This window comes from Pecten maximus, chromosome 12 (assembly GCF_902652985.1).
Source record: "Pecten maximus chromosome 12, xPecMax1.1, whole genome shotgun sequence".
NCBI lineage: Eukaryota > Metazoa > Mollusca > Bivalvia > Pectinida > Pectinidae > Pecten > Pecten maximus.
The window spans coordinates 19,660,445-19,686,271 of record NC_047026.1 but is presented as its reverse complement, the minus strand read 5'-3'; the positions used below and the strand labels follow the sequence as shown (position 1 = coordinate 19,686,271).

General features: G+C 35.5%; 2 protein-coding genes across 2 annotated transcripts; both read right to left on the bottom strand.

Moving 5' to 3' along the window:
• Window positions 1–1,136: 1,136 nt before the first annotated feature.
• Window positions 1,137–5,949, bottom strand: LOC117339934 (homeobox protein vent1-like). The gene is made up of 3 exons (XM_033901650.1): window positions 5,279–5,949; window positions 2,048–2,211; window positions 1,137–1,581 (listed from the first exon to the last, which is right to left on the bottom strand). The coding sequence occupies exons 1-3, from the start codon at window positions 5,784–5,786 to the stop codon at window positions 1,246–1,248; spliced, it is 1,008 nt and encodes a 335-aa protein (XP_033757541.1). The 5' UTR covers window positions 5,787–5,949; the 3' UTR covers window positions 1,137–1,245.
• Window positions 5,950–10,569: 4,620 nt separating this feature from the next.
• LOC117339383 (DDB1- and CUL4-associated factor 10-like) lies at window positions 10,570–20,863 on the bottom strand. Its single transcript, XM_033900945.1, has 6 exons — window positions 20,541–20,863; window positions 19,188–19,301; window positions 18,543–18,740; window positions 17,307–17,604; window positions 15,134–15,193; window positions 10,570–14,285 (listed from the first exon to the last, which is right to left on the bottom strand). Exons 1-6 carry the CDS (start codon window positions 20,783–20,785, stop codon window positions 13,305–13,307), a joined length of 1,896 nt encoding a protein of 631 aa, XP_033756836.1. The 5' UTR covers window positions 20,786–20,863; the 3' UTR covers window positions 10,570–13,304.
• Between the last annotated feature and the right edge of the window lie 4,964 nt (window positions 20,864–25,827).

Here is a 25,827-nt window from a genome sequence, read left to right as displayed (position 1 = left end):
GAGTGGTGAATCTAAGAGGTTTTGTAGACATGATGAGTGAAGTCGTTGATAGCATTTATTGATTGCAAGAACATTTAACTACATTTATGTACAGAACTTCTTACCCAGAACATGTCATCATAGTGCTATCCATACTGGTTTGTGATGGCTTAGTAAGACCTTTTCCCAAGCAAGCACTTTTGGTAAGGAAGCACTGTATGAAGATTGAGTTTGATTGGCCAAAGGGAACTCAAGTTATTGCACGGAAACCAATTTTCTATTAATAGTAGCAGTGATCTTGGCCTTTGAACCTGAAAAGCAATCCCAAGCAAGTACTTTTGGTAAGGAAGCACTGTATGAAGTTTGAGTTTGATTGGCCACGGGGAACTCAAGTTATTGCACGGAAACCGATTCTCTATTAATAGTAACAGTGACCTTGACCTTTGACCTTTGATTCTGAAAAGCAATTCCAAGCAAGTACTTTTGGTAAGGAAGCATTGTATGAAGTTTGAGTTTGATTGGCCAAAGGGAACTCAAGTTATTGCACGGAAACCAATTTTCTATTAATGGTAACAGTGACGACGCCGCCGACGCCGACGCCGACATAGTAATACCTATATGTCACCTTTTCAAGGGGACACAAAAACTAGCGCTCAGCGTGGTCGACCCATTACAATTTGCATGAGGTTGTTGATGACGAAGGCACGATACAGTGTTGTACGAGAAATACCCTGTCCGCTCTGGGGCTAACGATCTACCACCTAGTAAGGTGATCTTACACTCTCCACTTATATAGTAGTTTGACAGAAAATTGATCGGACACTGTTGTAAGTTAACCTCTTTTATACAAGGTTCATCATCATGCCAGCATTGTTTGATCTTTTTTAATACAACACTTACCAAACATTCATTTTGTTTCTCTTTTTAATATCTATTACTAGTTACCTGATATTGATAATGTGCAAAAAAACTACCAGTGGGAAAAACATTTGCTTTACCTCAAACACATCGGTTCTCCCTTTTCGCTGTATGGCGAATGTGATTTAATTCTGTATTCCGTACAACCCGGAGGCTACTAGATGCTTTCCTAGAAATAACTACGTACCCCTTTAGCTAGGTGACAATGTAAAGTATGTTATTAACAAAGAACACGAATATAAATATTAATACATAAAATTTATTGAGTTTGGCACTTTGTGGATCAATACTGCAAGAATCTACAACATATAACATGTAAATATATATCGAAATTGTTCACTTCCGTAGTCAACTGTAACCCTCGAGTTGATTGGTTGGGCATGGAAAGCCAGACGAATTGCCAAGGATGTTTGTCATTGGCTGAAACTTTGAGTGAAAAGGCACGTGCTGGGTTGGTCGGAACAGGGTACTCGATGCTGATGAAGGGAAGTTCGGAATGCCATCGTCTCTCATCATTTGGTGGTGTTTGTTGTTGATTGTGTACGGCGGGGGACAAGGAATTCCGAGCGCCTGTAACTGAGATATATCAACGCCACCTGTCGGTAGAGGCACGGCTCCCTGGAACGAGTCATCTTTTTGTTTTCGCTTCTCTTTCATCCTCCTGTTTTGAAACCAAGTTTTCACCTGTGAAAAGAACAATGTAAAAATTTATTAACGATTCATCAATTGTTTAAAATAAAGTTTCATGTACCTGTAGTTTTGTGATTGCAAAAATTTACGACTAGCCTATGTCCTCTGTATAATACATAAATTAGGCCTGCGTGATGCAGGTGTCGAAACCGCAATAAACTACGTCATCAAATCACGTGCGAATGATTTCATTAAAAATTCATACAAAAGAGTTCCACAAGGGAGACAAACATCGATGACTAAAAATACAAAAGTATACTAATTGTACCTAATCGCAGGCTTGCATAACATTTCTCTTTTTTTTTTTTTTTTTTCATAAACAACATTTTCATTTATACTAGAAAATACAGAATTATGAACCACCCCCAGATATAATGAAAGAGTAGAGGTAATCCTCTCGTATATTGTGGGAAATTATTCTTTTTTCCGTTTTTCAGCATTTGTGACTGGTCATTATTACCTGTTGGTCTGTAAGTCCGAGTTCTTTGGCCATTTTTGACCTCTTCCCGGCCGGTAGATATTTCTGGGATTTATATCTAACTTCCAGTGCCTGGACCTGGTCATCGGAAAACGCTGTTCTCGCCTTTTTTGGTCGGGGAGTTTCGCCAATACCTTCATCCGAATCTAGAAACGAAAAGAAAGGAAGAATGAATGAATGAATGAATGAATGAATGAATGAATGAATGAATGAATTTTTCAAAAGATGTTTTGTTAATACAAGATGATAGTACAAGTAATATCACACAAAAGGGGAGATATTATAGTACTTATGTCGGATTAGACAACAGACTAATAAGTCCTTTCCTACAGATTACCGTTATTGTTTTAATTTCTTAAATATATGAAGATGTTGTGCAGCAAGACAATAATGGTATAAGTGATTTAAAAAAACACTTACTCTTCCTCGCGTTCTATATATTGATAGAGGGAAGGGGTGGGGGTTGGGTTTTGGTCATATCGTGAGGATTATTTCATTTCTTAATTCATAATTAAAATGTGTGTTTATAAATGAATGGTTGAATGATGTTAAAGAAATAAGTAGGTGCATACTTGTTAGTGATTTTGAACATAAATGTGATTTTGTGATTATGTCGTCTAGAACTAGTTTGTAATGTTTCGAAATGTTTTTTTTACAAAGTACACAATATTTGATGACGTGTGCCTCTTCTTAAACCAGTTATCATTCGCATCGTTTAAACTGAACAGATTCCAGAAAAACATTGATTCATTTTAAGAACAGTTATCCCAAACTGTATCTGAAGAAACAGTATTAAAATGTTTGATCGAATGGCATAAGGGAAGTAACTCAGGAAGACTAGAATCAGTGTAAGTTGCTACAGAAGTGAGAACAAAAATGTTATAATATGACGAAAATTTAAAATATAATTTTATATTCATATATTCCTTTACTGAAAGAAATTCCATATCTTAAAATTTTCCACCAGAAAGATTTTCCCTGAAATTCTGTAACGCCAGTGCTTCACTGAGTAAGAACCGTTGATGAAACCGGAGCTAGATTTGTCAAGAGGATTTTTAAATCGGTACTTTTGCCATTAACCTCTAAATGATTCTAAAAATAGCGTTAGTATAATTAGCTCGTCTCTTCGAAGAAGAGTGAGAGCTTATGTTGTCACTCCGGCGTCGGCGTCGGCGTTGGTTTTCCAAATGTTAAATTTTTGGTGCAAGTGTTGAAAGGCATAGTAATTTATGGTAATATGGTCCCTGTGGGGGTCAAACTATCCCCTGCCGGAGTTAAACTAAAAGATTTTTTGGAAAAAAAACAGATTTTTGAAAAAATTTTGGACTTAGAAAATTTTTGCGTTAAGTTTTTGGTGCAAGTGTTGAAAGGTATTAATACATCACTTTATAATTGTACTAGGGTGCTGATAATTGGCAATAGAGTCCCTCTGGGGTAAGACTATCCCCTGCCAGAGTTAAACTAAAAGATTTTTTTTGGAAAAAACCAGAATTTTCAAATTTGTTGACTTAGAATATTTCTGCGTTAAGTTTTTGGTGCAAGTGTTGAAAGGTATTAATACATCACTTTATGATTGTACTAGGGTGCTGATAATTGGCAATAGAGTCCCTCTGGGGGTTAGACTATCCCCTGCCAGAGTTAAACTAAAAGATTTCTTTTGGAAAAAACCAGAATTTTCAAATTTTTGGACTTAGAATATTTCTGCGTTAAGTTTTTGGTGCAAGTGTTGAAAGGTATTAATACATCACTTTATAATTGTACTAGGGTGCTGATAATTGGCAATAGAGTTCCTCTGGGGTTAGACTATCCCCTGCCAGAGTTAAACTAAAAGATTTGTTTGGGAAAAAAACAGAATTTTCAAATTTTTTGACTTAGAATATTTCTGCGTTAAGTTTTTGGTGCAAGTGTTGAAAGGTATTAATATATCACTTTATAATTGTACAAGGGTGCTGATATTTGGCAATATAGTCCCTATGGAGTAAGACAATCCCCTCCTGGAGTAAAACTTTTAAAAAAAAATTGGATTTTTTGTTTTTAAATCTGTGTTTTTTTGTTTTTTTTTTTAAATCTTTGGACTTTGTGTTAAGTTTATATTGTGAGTGTTGAAAGGCATAGTTATACATGGTATTAGGTTCCCTGTGGGGGTTAAACTATCCCTTTCCTGAGTTAAACTGAAATGTTTTTTTGAGGAAAAAACACATTTTTTAAAAATTTTCGTGCAGATGTTGAAAGCTTTTTAACACATCACTTTATGATTGTACTAGGGTGCTGATATTTGGTAAAAGAGTCCTTCTATGGAGTTACACTATCCTTTCTTGGGGTGAAACTGAATATAAAACAATATGAAACGTCACAATAGACAATTTATACGGTCCACATTTTTCAAGGGAGACAACTATCATTAGGATATGTTGTCAAAAAATTGAAGAAATATGTCCAAAAGCAATTACATTTGTGTTTAATATCTTCATTTAATCTACAACAGCATAATTTGTCTCCCAAATGTTTGCCAATAAATAATTTATATATATATAAATTGGTATGGTTTTGAAAATTGCATGAATTCACAAAACATAATCTGATCAAGTAATCAATATAAATATTATTAATGCAATTTGCGAAACCATTCCAATTAATATATTTTAATTATTTATTGACAAACATTTGCGAGACGAGCTATGCTGTTCTCCAACAGCTCTTGTTTATTTTACCGATCGATTTAGACATACTCCATCATTTCGAAGGAGGAACGACTTTTCTGGCTCTAGAGAAAAACGTACTTAAGTATTTCAATACGGACTAGATGTTCACATGCATGTCCACGTACAGTGTCAGTGTCGAGGATCATGAAATGAGATAATTTTGAAATATGTTTATAATCAATATGAGAACCTATCGGATTAGTTTTTTTCTATAAATGCTGTATTCTATGTATTCATTAACTTCCATACTATATTCTCAATGCTTCAAAGATACATAACGTCGATGATTATCCCCGAATGCTATCGTATTCCGACCAGTCAAAATTGATTCTTTCTCCAAACCGAGCCCTATCTAAACTGGCCAAATATCCATGTGTCGTGCAATATCGATTTAGAGAAGTTTCGCTGAAGATGTCGTTTACAACAACTCTTTACACGTATATTACGTCATAATATTATCCAGTTGAAAAAAAGGTGGCGTTAACTAATAATTCAAATATTGATAACATACCTGAAGTTCCACAAGCAGATTCGAAACTTGAATCTATTAAACTTTCATTGCCAGTCTGTAGCTGTGAAATCCGCCTGTCTCCAGGTTTATCCAAACCTTCGTCGGTACGCTTACGTTTCAAAGAACTCCCGCTAACGGGCGTTGAGGCACATTTCGGTTCATCAATGCGACTGCGCTTCTTGCAACTTTCGGAGAAAGATGGCGTACTATTTTGGGAAGAGTATCCATCGTCAGGAATAAGTCGAAATGAGTCTCTTAAGTTTCTCAGTGGAGAATTAAACTGTCCTTGTGAGATACACGGTGATGTTTGTCCATTATTTGTGTAATATGGGCTAGAAAAGATACTTGTAGATAAATCTCCCAGATTTGTGACGTCACCATCCTGCCATGGGTTTCTGTTGATGAAGTAGGTTCCGTAATGACCACCGGCGGGAGTTTCCTCTGTACGGCTACTTTTGGCCAGATTCTCAATAGAAAATGACATTTTCTTATTGTTTGTGGTCGCCATACTGTCACTTTGCTGAGCAACTCAACGAAAACTGTTCCGAACTTGAACACCGATTCCCCAAGATGTTTTTTCAAGAACAAAATATGAAATTTTGAAATATTGTTTAAAACTAATAACAAATATCTCAAAACGCCAGTGCAAAATTTACCTGTTCACTCACTGAATGTCAAAACAATTTTGAACTCGAACTTTGAGCGACACTCTTTTTATACCAAAATAGTCCTAACAAAACCTTATTGACACGTTCTATGATTGTTTGTCACCCTGCCTGATTTGTGATGCTTATAACAACACAAGCCGACCAGATCCTCGGAAACCTGTTCGGGTGTTGATACAGGTCCCTATTGTTATCTAAATTAATTAGCCGATGATCGATTTCGAACACTAATTTGGGTGAGAGATCCCTACACCTGGGATTAGTGAGGTAATTAGCGAACGTGTTGATAGCGGGTTCAGGCCATTTGTGTTGTGACAGTGCTCGACCTGGCGGTTATTTTAAAATCAAATTATCGCTAATTACAATTGAGTCTACCAAGTCACCGATAGTTAACACTAATACTGAGCACATCGTTATCATCTATTGAAATTGATATCTCACGATTTCGATTTATGTCAATAATCATATATAGACTTTCATTTCGCACCTTAAGGACTACATTGTAAGTATTTAACTCCAAGCAATCACACGAACATCAATTTACGTTAATCCCAGCATTGATCAGCACTATGGAGCTAGATTCGGATACTTTTAATGTAAATATTTTGATGTCTTTTGAAACTGGTGATAAAATCTACAGTTGGATTGTGATAAAAAAGACAGCTTATACAGGGATTAACGATATATATTATCTGGACGAAGCTATTGATTAGCATAAGAAACGGGGATTAAATAATTCAATTATATTTAATATATATATTATTCACTCAAATTACATCAAAGAGTCCAAATAATTCAAAGACAAATTAACATCCTTTCAATCGAAAATCGATTTATTTCTATACACTATGTAAATATGATTATATTAATGTAAATATGTGTTTATTCTTATTTGATTTACCGAGATTCATTCAAGCACAATATGATAGGTACGTGTGTGTGTTTTTTTTTTAATTCATTGTTAGAAATAAAATGTTGTATCAACAAAGTGAAATTAAAGGTCAAAACTAATTTAGTAATTCTTTTCGCCCATAAAATAAAATATTATGAAATGAAAACCCGGTAATATTAGATTATCAAGTGAAAAATCAAAAATCAAGATCACAACACTCATTAGGAAGATCCGTTATTTTGTTAAACCATTCATATTATTTATTTAATTGACAAGTCAAAGTAGAATCGCTAATTGCAGTTGAGCTCGGCAAATCACTAAAATAGTTCAACCTTGTATCACAGGGACTTTGAGACAAATTCCTAGCTCTATGTATGTACGACGTATTTATATTATATTCTCTACATGTTATTTCGTTTTTGTTTGTAATTCTATTTAAGCCGATGGTTATGCCGTAGTCATAAGAACGCGAATTGTTGGAGATCATAGGATATGTGAAGTATGCAATTCTAATGACATTGAGGATGAATTTCATTTTCTTCTAAGGTGCAACTGTTATACTGATTTAAGGCAAAAGTACATTAAGCCATATTATTACAGACGTCCCATTGGTTTTAAGTTGATCCTTCTGTTAAATACCCGGAATATAGGGTTAGGCAAATATATATATATTTGTGTTTTAGGGCCGAAATAATTAAATATAGGTCTCTACCTTAAGATAGGTTGATACAAACATATCAGAGCTGTACTTTCATTGTATATCAGTTTAAAAGACATGTCGAATGGTTGAGATTGTATAATTATATGATATAAAGTATATATCACTGTACTTCCTGTCTACAAATCAGTGGTAATTATAAAGCTAATTTGTAAAATCGTATATGTATATAATTTAAGTAGGCTGTGGCACTATTTACGGTTTCTATAGTACTAGTATATCATGCTTGTATTATTAATGAAACATATTGTATACTGTATTACTTTATTATGCATTTATGATAATTGTATATGAATATTATCTATACTTAATAAGTATGTCAGTTTTCATATAGATTTTATCCTGGGGCTTATATCCAGGATTTGTATGAAGAATTTCTTTTTAAAAATCATGAAAATATAGTTGTCAACGTAATGAATGTTAAAATACCAGTGCATAAACACTGTGATTATCATTTAATATGAATGACATCATTTAAGTAAATGTATTGCATTGTGCTATTATTTAATGATATACCATGTAATGTGTTCTTCTACATAAAGATATATATATTGTTGATTGATATAATGGTATGATTGACAATCACTATCTGTACTATTGTATTATTGTACATGTATATGTCTACTCTCCAATGTATCGTGTAACACAAGGAAATAAAAGAATCTGAATCTGAATCTGAGGAATGCAGACCCGCGTCCAGATTTAATATTTTGTATACACTATATCATTATTTCACTTTTGTTCATGTTTTGGCATCAAATTACATTTGTAGTGATAAAAGTGCTAATAAAGTTAAATTGTATATATTAATTTGATTAAAGGCAATTTTATATAGTCACTACCTTTCAGTTTGTGTATCTTAAGATATATAAGTAATGTGTATACGTCATACTTATACGTCTGGTCATTGAAACATTTATTATACCGTAACGATGTAAACCTTTGGAACCCATGAAACTGCTCTGTTGTTGACTCAAACGATAGAGTAATCAGGATTATGACATGTGTGCGTGTGTTTTTTAATTATCAGCCTTTTGAAAAGCTGATATGGGCCGATTAACCCGATAAAACACCAGAAACCTTCGGATTAACGACAAACTAGAGTCTCGTGGGTTACACCGATGATTTTGAAATGAAAAATATCTGTAAATTGTCGTAGCCGACATTACTACTAATATTAGCCTAATCATTCATAGTCAGAAAGAAATAAAGACAAGATTTAATACGAATCCTAATTATTATTTCGTATGGTTAATAATACAATCGTTTATTTCAATTAATCATGTCTGCCGGTGTTCAGGAATATTCCGACGTTTATACAATAACGTGTAACGTTACTACAGTGTACTATGGTATATCGATCATCGGTCGTCTGCATGGAATTGGAAATATAGAAGGAAAAAACTTTTGAAACTTTTAAAGTAAATTTAAAGGTAGGGGGGGGGGCTTCACATTACCACTGCCATATCATATATTTTTTAATTTACATTTTCTATGCAAGCGCCTGTGGTTGAAAAGGGTTGCGTTTAACCGATTCTGATTCTTGGAATTACGTTGATTTTTTGTGTGAAATTTTGCATGTTAGATATATCTTTTACATGTTAGATATATCTTTTACATGTTAGATATATCTTTTACATGTTAGATATATCTTTTACATGTTAGATATATCTTTTACATGTGATTATTATAGTTTTCATATTATCTGGCGTTCAATATGCGTTAACACAAGTTTAAAAACAAAAACCACATTCCTACGACGTCGTTTTCCTTCACACGCATCAAAATTACTCTGCAAAATTATATTTTCATTTCTCTAGTTATGGCGACCGACTCAAATATGAAAAAAATGCATCAAAATCACTTCCGAAATAAAGCAGACAAGATTTGTTGTCCATCACCCTTACATACAACGAATAAAGAAATAAAGCCATTGTAACACACGTGCATGACATGTACATGGGTTAGATTTAAATTTGAAAAAAAAAAAATGAAAATTTATTGCCCCCTCACTATTTCAAAAGTGGTTAAGTACGGCCTTTGACATTTAGCCTTGACCAATGTCCACCAAAATCGACCGAGGTGTAGAATATGCCGCGTGGTGTTATGGTGTGAATACGAAATCTGTTATGCGGTAAATAATATTATCACGGACCGATGGATCAACGATTTACTAAGTGGGGTTAAAATAACCAGCTGGCCTGGTTCATATTTCATTTGGGATGAATTTCGGTCAATGATTTAAAAAAAAAATCCCACTGGAGTTCGTCAAGGCTCTCCCATTTGGGTCCTATTTTTTTTTGTTTAAATTAAAATTTCCGTAAAATGGCCACAACTCTGGAAAAAATCAATGACCATAACTAAATCAGAACATGTCCTAGATGTTATCATCAAACATCTACATACAATATTACAGCTCTATATCAATCTTTAAAGGGAACAACCAACCAATTGAAAAAATAAAAATACATTTTTGAAACAGCCCCTGTATATAGAAAGTTGAGCCAAGGATAAAATGTCTGGCAGCCACTGATTGGCCAGTATATTATGAAGCGAGAAAATAGATATGTAGCCTGATAGGTAACTATCAATAAGAAATGTTGATATAAATTTCGTAAGTCCGATTTATTTTTTCCCCCAAAATTCAGGTAATAACAATTAACAGGTAAACATTTAAGATTTTTGAGAATTTTAACTGCGAAATTCACCCATTTTCAAAATGGCTACCCTGGAGAAAATTTGAGCTGAAGGACCCAACTTTTTTTTTTATTAGGTGTTATATCAGAACCTAAACTTTTGTTATAAACCACAATTGTCATATTGAATTCAAGAATTTGAAAAAAAAAAAACTGTACTCCAAAACGTTAACACTAAAGTCTATGGGAAAACAATTGGTTGGTTGGTCACTTTAAAGAATGGAATTACATGACCGAATAATGGTTAAAGGTAACATTATATTGATAATTGATGACAGAAAGACTCAGTCAGGAAAAGCAAAGGAAGATTCACTACACCATTTCATTTTTACATTGTTTTATTGAAGTCGCCCTTTCTGAAATTGCAATGTTGAATGTGAAGCAGAAGTACCAACAAAATTCCATATCAAAACAGAAATTAAATTAATAGCCAAAACCAGCATTAGAAGCTGATTATCCAAAACGAGGATGACTTAATTTTATAAGCAGCAGCTACATTCAATCAATTACATGTATATTGCTAGATTTGAAAATCAGAAAAAAATGTATAATGTGTTAATGCGAATATGAAACAGTACATATAAAATACCCTGAAAAATTGCAGCTTTAATAAGACAAAACATCACAATTATGTCAATTTTTTTGAAAATATATATACAATGTATTTGTAATGTCTGATGTAAAACAAGCTAGACAGCCATTGTTGTGTAACTGTTTATAGAGATAGCCTGGTGCCTACCAGTGTGTCTGTCCCACAAATACTGCTGACAAAAGGTAGATTGTTGTACAATACAGACATCAAATATTGTCAAAGAAAAATTGCAGAGTAATTTTTCAAAAAAGTATGTATGATAGGTGAAGCATATGTGGACGGCTTGGACAATGACAACTTCCAACACAGGCACTTTCTACTTTTGACCATTGTACTTATCTATGAAGAATGGAGCAAAAGCCTGTCATCAACTTTCACTTTTACAAAAAATTTGGATGTTTATATATACCAGACAGGTATAACCATAGCATGCAGAGTTGTTCATCAAATTATCAATTCTTTGTTTTTCAATGTTTCCATAACTCGTAAATAAAGAAATCAATGTTTTAAAAGTGGATACACAGGGATTTGACAAACTTTCAACACTATGGTCCATGTATCCTTATATTAAATTAGACAAAGTTGTACAGTGGGTTTGGGAATTTGTGCTAAGTCCCTATGACTGGAAATACATGTTATATGCTTTTTATTAGATAAAATTGACTCTGCAGTAGAAAAAAGTCTAAGTTAACTTATATTCTGCATTGTGTTTCATTATGGTTTGGAACACTGTGAATGTACGAACATGTACAGATCTCATTGCAATTGGTAATTGATAAAACTAATATATCACAATTTTTACCAAAGCAACTGAATCTGATTTCTCATTGAGACAGAAATGTACCAATCTGTGCAAGAGAATTAAATGGAAGAATTCACTTTAAAATATCAAAAAATAATTAAGTGTTTATGTGACAGGAGACACATTCCATGCCGTGCAAAGGGATATAAAAGGGCAATAACTCCAATAAAAACAAGACCATTAGACAAATAACAGCCCCCCACAAATGTGAAATTAAATGCCAGGAATGACTTTTATTTTCTTTGGTGTAGGTCAAAGGTCAAAATATAGGTCAGAGTGAGTGAATACATGACATACCACCTTACCTTGGTCAACTGTGTACCACAAACAAAGTTCCAGTAACATGTACATGTGTAGGAAATGGATCTGGGACTGGAGATATTGTGGAAGGATGGAGAGATGGAAGGAAGGAGTGATGGAAGGACAGATAGACACAGTCACACAACACACAAAACCAAACAAATTCCTCTACAGCTCCTGCCCAGAAATGGTGGGGACTAATAAGTATATTTGTTTACTGTATTAGTCATAGCAGACGGAAATGTTTTAATATTTTTTTAGATATCTGTATCAAATCTGGCTTAAAATGAATGATAAAATAACATGCTCTCCACAAATCAATTTCCAACCAGTGCATAAACTCTAATGAAAATGAGAATCCTTTTCTAAATATTCATGCCAACATTGCATGATGCTCATAACAAGGTAAAATTACTAAAAGGCAATAACTTGTCCAAAATATATCTACCCTATATTAAGTTTCATAAAAGTCCATTAAAAAATAAAACCTGTATATCATGCATGCACAATGTTAAAATGTCTTTAAAGATGTAGCTATATTACTTAAAGTCAGTTGATTACTTGTAACAACCAAGCATGAACCATTATTATCCTCCAAACGTTTTAGCTTCTGTTTGATTTTTAACTTTAAAATGTTAAAATAATTTATTTCACCCAAAAAAAATTACATTGTAATCTGCCACTACTAGTATGTTTGACATGAAACTGTTGGTCTTATAATCGATCATTTTTAGGGCGCTGTTATTACAATTTTTCATCTGTTTGTGTTAATTAGATTCTAAACCTAGCTGATTTTTGTTACAAGCAGTGTATACTCTGTCTGAGATGTAGCAAGTAAGTTATAGTTATCATGCATGATATGGACGAAACGATTTGTCCCTTTAATATGAATAAACGTAGATCACACATTGTCTACACCATGTCTGTAACGCAGGGATAGTCTTGATACAAAAAATTAGTTTGAAGTAGTGATTGACGATCTCGAGTGGGATATTGCCATAATCCACAAACTTTCGGTCTGATAAGCGATCATTTTGGGATTTTTTTCTTCCATTTGTTGATGTTACTGGTAATAAGATATGTATCTGTGCCATGGGTGCCATTTCCTTCATTTTTGTGACAATCAGTTTATACAATGTTAGTGATGTAGCATTATTAAAAGCAAATTTCAATATGCAGATTCCAGTTACTGGTGAAAGAATGCTTAAAATTGAAAAATCTCCCTACCCAAAATTTCCCTACCAGTAACAAAATCTTCATAGCATAAACATGTATTCTTAGAGTGATCACATACAGACAGAAATTCTTACAGACACTTTGAGCTTATTACAGATAAAGAAGAAAATAAAATATTCTGCAGATTATAATACAGGTTGGTGAAACACGACTCTACCACTGAGGCACCCCGTGACCAGCAGGGGGTGGGTGGGCGAGAATTTACATGTTAAGACATTATTGGTGTGGGAAATACTGGAGCCTAGTTCATAAAGTTTTACTGGAGCCTGTGGTACCACCTCACATAACTCGCTGCACTGGGAGTCAAAAGCTAGAAGCCGAACACCAAATCCAAATGGGGAACACACCATTTGTCCATCAGAACTAAAACACAACTCCTTAATGAAACCGCGTCCAACATTTGGTTCATCTGCATAATATAAGAGCCGTTTTTTACTTGGAAATTGTAACTGGCTTTCTTCCTCCATCACATCATGAACGCTGTCATTTTGATTGAACTGGAATACTTGTCTTCTCGAACCTGAACCAAATACAATGGTAAGAATATCACTAATGGCTCGTCTTGCTTCTAATTCATCTGGACTGTCTGTATTCACAGAATCACTTAAACGGCCATTTTCCTCTATGTCAGGATCAGAAGCTTCCCCATCCTCAGACTGCGGTCCATCCCTTTCCCCGTCCATCCGGATAACTACTGTGTCTCCAACGTCACTGTCCGTGTCAGATACTGGTGAGCCTGGAGACTCTGTGTTCTGTGAAAGATTTGATATTAGCCTGGAATTTGATAAATTTGGCGTGGAAATGTGGGCGGAAATTCTTGTCCCTGAAATGTTTACAGAATTCCTAGAGCCGGAATTTGTAATGTGTAGATGAGTCCTCACTGGAACATCGTCTAATGAGTGATCTGACTCGTACTCCAGCATCCGACGCCTTTGGAGGTTGGCTGTTGCAGGATGGTTTGAAGACCTCACCCTGGGCGATCGAGGTCGTACTGGTGACAGGGATGAACTAGGTGAACGACAATTTTTTTGAGTATCAGTTGGATCTTTGGCACTAGAATCTTCTGGATCCTCTTTTGTATCCTGAACATCATGTATGCAAGTCCACTATAATAGAAATAGAATATGTATTTAATTTACATTCAATTTTTAGTAAAATCAGAAGGCCCACACAGTCTGTATCACTCATATGGGTATTTTTTAAAAGCATCAATAGGAAAAGAAAAATTCTTATTGAAAACGACCACTTTAAGAATATGATTCTTCAGATAATGAGAGACGTGAAGCTTTCAACATATCAACCCTAGTGTAATTGTGAGTAGTCAAGAACATTTAAATGAACTTTATAGCATTCGTACTTGGTCACCTTCTGGCTAAATGCAAAGACCCAGCACCCTCTGGAACATGACAAGATTCTTAAAGGAATTGTTATCGTAAATGTAATCCAATTTAACCTTCAACTCAGCCAGAACCCAAATTCAAATATCACCACACTTGACCTTATGGATATTCAGATGATGTTATTCGAGACTTTTTAACATATGGTTGAGAACAGATCAAAGTCATTTACATTATACTACAGTATATGGAAAGTTTACAGCACTTCATTCCAGGTACATGTGCTAACAGGCCAAATATCAAGACAGGAGTTTCTGCTTTCTAGAAGATTGAGACAAACAATGGATGGCATCATGTTGTTCATACTAGTAGTAGTCTCTTAGTGCCAGTTGAGTTACACATTATTATATCACCTTTTTGTTTTGCTCCAGAGATCTGCTAGCATAACATTTTTCCTAGACAGCGCACACAGGCTTAGCAACCATAATTCAACATGCAAACTAACATACCCACAAATTTTCGTTTGGACCACATTTACTATTTTTTTTTATATTTGTAACATTGTATGCTAATACACCAATTGAGATGTAGTTTTGTGACAATATACACAAACATACCTCTGAATTTCTGTCCCGGCTTGTATTCCTGGAAAGTACACACCAACCTTGTGGATGCACCTGAAACAGTTGTGTATTTCAGTAATAGCTGTTTAAAGTATAAATACAATATATATTTACAGAAACTGAAATGATTCTATATGACAAATCTGGAGAAAGGATGTGTGTGTCTGAATGTTTATGAAAAGCATGTGAAAAGAAAATTAATTTAAATTTGGAACAATATTTATGTTCATAATTCACAGGTATATTTTCTTTTTGTAAAAAAAGATTACCGGTAATAGAAACTTTCACAACATGAGACTTGCCGAGGGTTGAGATCCCCCTGTCTCATTCCCTAGGGAGAATGATTATTTTTCTCTTACCCTGTTTACCCAGGTATATATCTTACATTGACATTACATAAATGCAAGACAATGTTGATGTGATGTGAGTGAATTGTCTTTGTGACGTCATTGTCTTTGTGACGTCATGGTATTGTTACCAAAATGTCATAAATTAATGAGAATGCACAAAGAGCCAGTGTAGCTTGTCTTTAAAACCTTTGGACGAGATAAGAAAATCTCACATCTGTATAATTGTGAATGTCCCTATCCAGGTTAACAGAAAGGTCTACCTTGCATCATCATTCTGGAAACATCACCTCTAACAATAACACAACCTTAGCAGTGTTACCAAAGCACAATGAAGTAACTTCAGCTATTGTGTGGCTGACATAATGTGCTATCAAAGATGGCATGATTTATTCAGTTCACCACTACAATTTATAGCATTTAACAATAGGATAATGGACAGAAAAATTATCATCACCCCTGGGTGATGTAGAGTAGGGAAATTTATATATAGTCTACCCTCGACCTATCACCACCCGAATCTACAGCCACCCTCGCATACCGCCTCCTTAAGCTCTGGAACAGATTTCATTCCTATATAATTCCCTTGTTAAGTTCGCCACCCTCGCATATCACCATCCGCCAAGTTTGTTAAAGTACAAATGTCCCGAATTGCTATATATTTCCCTCGCAATATCACCATTTTGTTTTGTTTTTGGTGATCAAGGAACTCTTTATTGTTCTATTTATAGACATAGGACATTTCCTGTTTTCACTTCAAATTGTACAGGTGACATAGCTTTACGCTTGGACGATTTTCGATCGCTGAGGTAGATCGATATTCGGATGTTTTTATTATGTCACATCCACTGCAGGACTGATTTCTACTCACTTTGTGTTCCTAACGTTTGGCTTCGCCAGTCTAGGTAGAAAAGCCACTGCCGAATACTTTCGCATAAAGTTTGACAGATAATAAGGGATGGCATGCGGAAAAAGTAGATCAATGACTATTTCCAGAAATTTGTGACTTATTAAAAATATATAGTCTATAGAATAATTGACTAACGAATCTACATTATGTATATGTATATTGTAAATAGTGTAACGTTGTTACGGCGAGATTATCTGGTTAACATTGGTAATGCAATGCAATGTCTTAAATAATTTTATGGTTGTACTTTCCATAATTCAATACTATCGCCACCCTCATTATACCGCCATAACTGGCATGGACGAAATGTTGCGATATAACGAGGGTAGATTGTATGTCAACCTTCAAGATTTTGAATGTTAAGCATTTAGAAAAGCATCCTGCAAAATTCAACAATCCTAACCAGAGTCAGTAATATCTCTTTCTGCCATCATTCACTCATTTTACCTGTTCAAGATTTCTCTGTTACCCCCTAGGTTGTGATTTTTCATCAACCCCTACGTATACATATGACAGAGAGCATGTGCTGGCAACAATCAATGACCTCACATCAACAATTCAATCACGTCAACAATGTTTTGTATTGCAATATTTGAACATATGAAACCTGCATAAATAAAATACATGTAGTATGATGGAAGAAAAATAATCATCCCTTACCTTGAGGATGTGACTGAAAAATTTCCAACCCTCATGAGTCATGGTGATATTCTCAATAGTCTAACCCTTGGCTCCAAGGTTAAGGCAATCAAGAATATCATCCTGAGGGTTGGGTGTTTTCTCTTTCAATCCTATATGCTAGGAGAAGATTCTATTAGTCTTCATCACAAAGGATTGAGAGATTCTGAATTATTAATTACACCTGGCCAGATCTATAATTCCACTCCGACACAATTCATAATGAACTGACCTGTAATGATGCGATTACACTGGCCTTGTTTCCCATTGGCCAATCATTGATCACCTCGACCCTGTTTCGTTTTTTATCCAACCCTGCTGCTGCATGATTCTCTATCAGCTGTCTAAACTGGTATGGAGAAAATATAACAAGGTCTTCCGCTAAAGTTGAAAGGTCAAGGTTATGAATTAAAAGTATGTTTCCATTGTCAGTTGACACAAATAGTTTTGTTCCATCTGGGCTCAACTTTGACCTCATCAGCGGTTTATAAGTAAACACTTTCTTTCCTTTAGTTCCATCTTCAGAGTAACTAAGACAAGACAAAAAGTTTATCATGATAAACCAAATTCAAAGACAAATTAAAATATGGCATGAAACTAGTTCATATGAATATTGATAATATTGGCTTTTCAAACTATTGAGCATTTCCTGATTAAACTAATGTCAAACAAGAGGCCTATAGGGCCTGTATCACTCAACAAGATAGTGCATTTATTATGGCAAGACACTCTACATTTCTACAGACGAAGAAGGATTTCAAATAATTTTCTTTATTTCCCATTTTTTGGACCCCTGCCCCTCAGGCCCCTGGCACTGCAATAGCTCAGGTGAAGATCTTAGGTGCATGGTTTGACATCCCTACCCCTCCCGGTTTGTATTCCTCTGGAAGCTGAAACAACAGGCTTGTCTTTGCTGTTGTGGGTGTGTCCATTGGCAAGACAGGGGGGGGGGGGGGTGCAGATTCACCATTTATTCAAAGCTTGTTCCACTGCCCCCAAGAATGTCGATGACTAAAATTTGGTCAAAATCCAGTCTTTTATGACTAGTAGCTATTTATATATATAGCTATAGCTATTTAAAACAAATATTGATGGACAATGGATGGATGGACAACAGGGGATACACCATGGCTAACCGGTCCTTTGGACCAAGGAGGGAGAAAAAATTAATTTGTTTTCTAACATGATGCTAACAAATGAACACAATGTTTGTTCAAACTGTACAAATAACGGGAAGCAATTTAAAAATTCCCTTATTTTCTCACACAGTGTTAACAAAACTAAAAATATTTTTTTCATGCAAAAACTTGACTCTAGATATTTCTGTAATCTTTCAAGTATCCTCATGTGAAATGACAAACATGTGCAACTCTTACATGGATTTAACAAGTTTTTATTTCAGCTATCACTACCTATATATATATATATATATATCTTATTCCTAAGCAAAAAACATCTAGTAACTGACCTATTGATATCCCAGGTGAAGATACTGCCATCAAATCCTGAAGATAGCAGAAGATCCTTATTGCTGGCATACTCCACATTTTTTACCCAACTTGAGTGACCATTAAGATTCTGCAGTTTGTATTTCAGGTAGCGGGTATCCCACAGGGCTATGGTGCTGTCATCAGAACAAGTTGCTAAAACTCTGGTATCCAGGAACCTGGAATATTAAGGTACATGCTTACCATCTAGGATGGATCCATTATCTTTCAAGGTTTGCCCATGCCTGAGTCAATCCAAACTGTTCGGGACAAGTATCTAATTTTCTATTTAAAGTGTTAAAGGTGCATCCTTAAGTCTTGTTCACACTGATTTATGTATAAGTTCAGGCATCATTCTCAATGTTTGCCAATCACTGTCTTGGCCATTCCATATTTGAACATTAAAGTTGATAGGGTATTAAATGTTGTATACATTCCTATCTAACGGAAAGTTCACTTCCCTGATGATGACTAGTGTTCTGCAATGATCTTTGCTTGGACCAAGAAACAATTAAGAAACTTGTCTGGATGCTAACCTGTGTTTTATAATTATGTTAGCTGTGGTGACATATTATTACTAGCTATATCTGGTAGTCGGCAAACTGTAATATATAATAGATACATACTTAACACAGTTGACACAGTCAAGGTGAGCCTTTTCTTTGTGGCCAGCCAATTTTCCATTGAAGGGATCAAACAACAGGATGCTTTTCCCCTCGCAAGCTGCTGCAAGTACAGATCTGTAAATAAAAACAAAAATAACATTGATTACCATATATAAGATGCATCAAATAAAGTTACGCATTTTTGAATTAAAAACAATCTACACCCCTTATCCATTCATAATAGAACTCCTTTCTGAACATTTGAATTGAATATGTTTGTTTGTTTGCTGGGTTTATGTAAACAGTCAGGGTCATTTTGAGGTGAGGTCTCCTTGGTGTAGTTGGTGACACCCGTCACATGCCATCCAGAGAAATAAGTCTAGGGTAAAGTATCTTCCCAAGGACACAACCAAAACAGCACAGACTGGTCTGTTTCTAAGCTTCCTAAGAAACACAAACATCAAACCACTCACCTAAGACCTTCACCTGAGGTTAAGTGAGCTATTGCGACCCCTGAATTGTGTATGACTTTAGTGATCCTTCAGTTGCAATACATATATCCATTGTTGGAGTTTTTGAAACAAAAGTTGAAAATATAATGGACTTATCAAGAATTCAAGCATCCTTAGATGAAGGGGAACCAATTATGTATAAACGGTGTATATTGACACCCGCATCCTCCTACTCCCACAGGCCTGAGGACGGGCCCAATATGGAAGATATAACAGATACATTAGAATTCTTCTTCTATAGGAATGAAAGGATTTGGCACATATTTGGTTTGAAGTTTATTTGGGTGAAGGGAAGCCAATTTTGTATAAACGTTGGCCCTGCAAGGGCCGCAGGGATGGGACCCAATATGGATAATATAGTGAATTCTTTAATATCCATTTCTGTCGGATTGAAAGGTTTTGGTCTCTATTTGGACTGAAACATCTGGGGTGAAGGGAAACCAAATTTCTATACGATGGACCTCATGATATGGGCCTCCAGTGGTTTTTAAATACTTCTTTTGAAGAATGAAAGGTTTTGGTTATATTTGTTGTTAAGTAATCTGGGTTGGAAGGGAACTTACAAAAATGTATTTGATAAATGGTGGGATTGGCCCCGAGGTGCAGTGCCAAATATGAGAACTATATTGAAGCAAATCCTTTGATATCCTTCTTCTATATATATGTACACATAAATGTCTTTTGCCATAGTCATCCAAGTGAGCAATACATGCCCTTTGAGCCTCCCGTCTGCTGACCAATAAGGAAGTTCATCCTTTATTCTTATGTCCACTACAAGCTATGTTTTATTAAATAGTTTTATCCGTCTGTTTATATTGTCGGTTGTTAATATATTAATTCACGTGTTCGATATAATACATACCCATCAGGAGAAAAGTCAAAGTTGAATATGCCACCGTGGTGAGTGTTGAGAGAACTGTCTGACGACTCCCAAGTGTGCAAAGGTTTGATGGACGAATATAACCCAGCTGTCACTCGGTTCGATTCTCCAGGTATATTTGGAAAGCCAAGTTGTCGTCTGTCCCGCCAACGCCAAGGATAAAACACTTTCGATAACCTATTTGCATTTGAAAACGCACCAGAAGAGTAATTACCTACTGGTTTCATGTTGCAAGTCCGGAATCACAATTTCCTTCGCATAAGGACATCACTTTTTGTTTTGATGCACATTCTCATATTCATTTCTGCTCCTTCAAAATAAAGAGTTCTTCTTACGGGAAGTAATTCACACATTTTATCAGAGTTACTTCCCTTCGTTTTGATTTGTCACGGTAAAGCGATATTTTATTTAGTTTCAAGACAGTGTTAAACGTTATAGTAAAAAATAGAATCTAGAGTACACAAAACGGAACGCTTTTTATAGAAAATTAATAGTTAAACTATTTCAATATAAAGGCATTATTTCTGCATTTTCCCCCTTTCTTTATGTACACACCAAAGATTTTGTATGTTGACTGATCCAATCGCGTAGTTTAGTTTATCCAATGTTTATATAAAGCAATAATTCCTTTACTAATAATGTTGAAAAGTGTTCCAATTTAGATAACGTCACGTTCTAGATCCATTTTATTGTGATTGGGTGAGATTTTTTTTAACGCAGTATCGCTGAGTTGTTTTAATTCTTTGGGTGTTGCGCTTGGCCCAAGCGCCGCCATGAAGAACTCTCTTTTGAGGTGTCCATGTCCTGGGTCGCAGGTGTTTTTTCGGCATAGCCGTATAATTGTCTTTTTACCCCGGATATGACGCGACAGGTGGCGTTACTGGTCAAGATGAAGTATGTGATTGGTCAATGTAGCGGTAAATGCAAAATGCATATATATGCAGTTAAAAACGAAACAAAGTTAAGATTTAATGCAAGCTGAATAAGTGGATGAATCTTTTCAAATGACACATTAACAAAATTATATTCCTGATTCAAAAATGATTCAAACTGATATAATTTTGGTATCCGTGCTGAAACGCATTAGATCGTTAATTTATTTTACCAGCAGTTTTACATTATAACCACCAGCATGCCGTTTATCTTTTTTTAAAGATATTTCTTGTTATTGATTAAAATTATCTGTCCTCGTTGCTTGACATGTGAATATGCGTCTGGTTAGCATTTATAGAATAGAATAAAGTAGGAGTATGGTCACTTCTATAGATACTAACCAGAAACAAACGCCTGTGATCGGAATAACTGTATATAGCAGTATAGATGTTTGATTAAGTTAGGATATTTCGCGACTTTTCCATTTGGAAATGCTGTAGTTTTCGGGAATATAAATTTCTTGCAACACCACATTCTTTAGTAAACTGACTAACACGAATAAAATCACTTAAATTATGGTATAAGTGTTAGCTGGGTATTGAGTTTCACGGTCATTACAGATACCACGAACAAAGTGAAATTAAAATTCTGGCAATGATTATACCGACATTATTGGTCTAAGTATCCGATTATCACCCATATATCATATATCTCGATTGTGTGGTTCTCAAGAAGAAATTAAAGTCGTTTGGTGAAAAAAATGTCGGGCAGGGGGGCGGCAGATAACGGATGCGTTGCTATGTTTTTTCGGTCCACAGGGAGATCAGAATTTGTTAGTCTATGTGGTGTATTTTTGGATATTTTCATGCGCGTTTAGGGAACCGAGATTAGCATTCGACCGTCTTTATCTTTTATGACCTTGGTTTCAATTCTTTCACTTAGTTTTCCGTGCGACAACATTTATTGATTTAAGGGAGGAAATCGTACTTAAAGATCTTTCTTTAAATTCTATTTAATGCTTTCCGATTGAAAATTTATAGTCAATGAACACTTTGGTTTTATTTGTATATTTACAAAGTTGCCACTCCGGCTTTTACGTACATTTGACTATAGGCATAATGTCTTATCCAAGATTCTCTTTCAGCTCTGATTAGTTCCTTGGTAACCATGGAAATTCTCGGTTGCCTTCACATATCGCCCACCTGGCATACACATATTGACGATTTCCTGACTTTCGGAAGGTGTTAGACTGTTTCAACAAAGATGTCTCTCATAACCTGCGTCCTGAAAGGTGACTTCCTTACTTTGGTAGATACCATCCTTGGAACCTATCGGCTAAATTGTGAGAAGTTTAAAGCAAACAATGCAATTTGAATACAATGCTGTATCTCCATGCAAACATTAATCTGTATGTGTTAGTGCCTCTGTGATAGCGAAGAACTTTTTTTATGAATTCTGATTCCGTTATTGTGGAATCAAATATCTTTACATTTCTCGTTTTCCATGTCAAGGCTTAAAAACAGTCTAAAAAAAATACTAAGATTCGTTCCTTGTTCAATTCGCGAGGGAGATTTTCCTTCATTCATTCTTCCCTTTTCCATTACCATTGAAACAGACGAAATACGTTTCCAGAGTAAAACTATCCAAAGAGGGGGATTCCATTCCACATACTAAAACATCTACACAATGGAGGAACAGACGTACTAACTCGTTATTAGAATTAATGGTATAATTCAAAATATCTATGGAGTTTTTTGTTAAAATATTCTGTGCAAAATAACAAGAGGCACAGATGACCCGGACCTCCCGTTTGACTAGAACGAATATTCCTACCCTGCCGACACTGCTCCCTGACGACGACCATCTGTCAGAAATTGTCCGTCCGTCGACCAGAGCAACGTCATCGCAGCTATTGTTCGACTAGTACGGAATAACGACACAAGAATTACACGTAATTATATTATTTCAAAAGTTCGCAAAATCGCTAATTGTCAAAAATCACCTAAATGGCACTTTTGCCCCAAAAATCACTCTTTCTAAAAAGTGAGAAGAAAATGCATGATATACACAGTACGTATTACAGAATTTATTCCAATATGGCTATTAACTAATCTGTAAGCCAATTGGAGTAGCGATAACATTCTTATACCAATTTGTCATAATCGAAGATTTTTATCCCAAAAATACAGCAAGAAAATCGCGTAACCTTTAGGGTGCGTTGAGATGTCCAGATTCCCAGTCACTGACCATAAATCCTGGATGATATTCTGCAAGTGAGATGTCTACAATGTGGTTTACTATATATACTAAGTTTGGTTCACGATGGATTTGCACTTTTTTATCAACCGTTCGAGTATTCATGTTGGCCTAGGTTAATGTCGTGATGTTTCAGAAAATGTTATACAATATTTCTTGTGAATGTGAGATAATAGGCTATGCTATTGGTGAGGCCCGATGTAGGGTTTTGCATATAGTGGTCTGTACTCCCATTCTGTAAACTAGAGCCCGTTTGTTTATGCGGAAAACCCGGTTCGCCAGTTTTTAAATGTGATATTTCAAACATAGGCATTGTTAGTCTTTGTCAAGGCTCGTCAAAAAAAATAAAATAAATAAATAACCAGGTCCGTCTTTATTTCATAAACAAACAAGACCGGTCCAACTGGTCTAATCGTTTGGACCGCAAAAACAACAAGAGATCCCAGAGGGATCTTGGCGCCCACCATTGAATGATCTTCATAGGTTCCATGTCAGATTGATCTTTTCTCTACTTTTCCCTTCATTTTACTAATCTGTGCAAATTGAGACATCCCTCCAGTACTTTTCAAACAAGGGAATCCTAGCTATATAAGAAATTTGAGATTTAACGATAATGGCTGTTTGTTTGCCAGGTTGTTTTCAGGATGTACAGACTGGTCCAAAAATGCAATACAAGGGACCAAGGGGAACCTACTTATGAAATTTGAGAAAGATCCATTCAGTACTTTGAGAAATAGAGATAACAAACTTCAATTGTCAAAATCCAAGATGGCGGTCTGTCGGCCATATTGTTTTCCAATTGATCTCAAAATGCAATAAGCATAACGAGGCACCAAGGGGAACCTCCATATGAAATTTGAGAAAGATCCCTTCAGTACTTTCTCAGAAATAGCGATAACAAACTTCAATTGTCAAAATCCAAGATGGCGGCCTGTCGGCCATGTTGTTTTCCGATTGGTCTCAAAACGCAATATGCATAACTAGGCACCAAGGGAAACCTACATATGAAATTTCAGAAAGATCCATTCAGTACATTCTCAGAAATAGTGATAACAAACTTCAATTGTCAAAATCCAAGATGGCTGCCTGTCGGCCATGTTGTTTTCCGATTGGTCTCAAATCGCAATATGCATAACTAGGCACCAAGGGGAACCTACATATGAAATTTGAGAAAGATCCCTTTAGTACTTTCTTAGAAATAGCGATAACAAACTTCAATTGTCAAAATCCAAGATGGCTGCCTGTCGGCCATGTTGTTTTTGGATTGGTCTCAAAACGCAATATGCATAACAAGGCACCAAGGGGAACCTTCATATGAAATTTGAGAAAGATCCCTTCAGCACTTTCTCAGAAATAGCGATAACAAACTTCAATTGTCAAAATCCAAGATGGCTGCCTGTCGGCCATGTTGTTTTCCGATTGGTCTCAAAACGCAATATGCATAACTAGGCACCAAGGGGAACCTTCATATGAAATTTGAGAAAGATCCCTTCAGTACTTTCTCAGAAATAGCGATAACAATCTTCAATTGTCAAAATCCAAGATGGCTGCCTGTCGGCCATGTTGTTTTCCGATTGGTCTCAAAACGCAATATGCATAACTAGGCACCAAGGGGAACCTTCATATGAAATTTGAGAAAGATCCCTTCAGTACTTTCTCAGAAATAGCGATAACAAGAATTGTTTACGGACGGACGGAGGGACGGACGGATGGAGGGACGGACGGACCACGGACCACGGACGCAGGGCGATTTGAATAGCCCACCATCTGATGATGGTGGGCTAAAAATGGCCCAACACTCCACTGAAATGAGTTAAAACCTATACGGGAGTCATTGAAAGACTTTCTAAAATAAATCGTTAACCATTTTTGACCCCAAAGTTACAGCATGCTATCACAAATGCCTACTGGCAAAATATCAGCCGTTTTGGTGGCCTAGAATATTATTCGACATATTTGACCCCTGCTATCATAAAAATTGGCCAAGGAAATTCAAAGGAGGACGACACTTTATAACACTCCAAAAACAGGTACCTACTGGACAGACAGACGTACCCTGGGTCTTCTAGAACTCAGAATTACGAGGAAACTTTTTAATACCCTTTCCTAGGTAACTAAAGAAGATTCGCAAAGGATTTTT

What these genes read in the sequence shown, in the direction of transcription:
- LOC117339383 (XM_033900945.1), bottom strand. Translation starts at nt 20,785, where the DNA reads ATGAAACCAGTAGGTAATTACTCTTCTGGTGCGTTTTCAAATGCAAAT. An exon ending in TTTGACTTTTCTCCTGATGG is followed by an intron (nt 19,302 to 20,540) that starts GTATGTATTATA and finishes TTTTATTTACAG; the next exon opens with ATCTGTACTTGCAGCAGCTT. An exon ending in TTCACCTGGGATATCAATAG is followed by an intron (nt 17,605 to 18,542) that starts GTCAGTTACTAG and finishes GTCTTGTCTTAG; the next exon opens with TTACTCTGAAGATGGAACTA.
- LOC117339934 (XM_033901650.1), bottom strand. Translation starts at nt 5,786, where the DNA reads ATGGCGACCACAAACAATAAGAAAATGTCATTTTCTATTGAGAATCTG. An exon ending in ATCTGCTTGTGGAACTTCAG is followed by an intron (nt 2,212 to 5,278) that starts GTATGTTATCAA and finishes TTTCGTTTCTAG; the next exon opens with ATTCGGATGAAGGTATTGGC. An exon ending in TCGGACTTACAGACCAACAG is followed by an intron (nt 1,582 to 2,047) that starts GTAATAATGACC and finishes TTCTTTTCACAG; the next exon opens with GTGAAAACTTGGTTTCAAAA.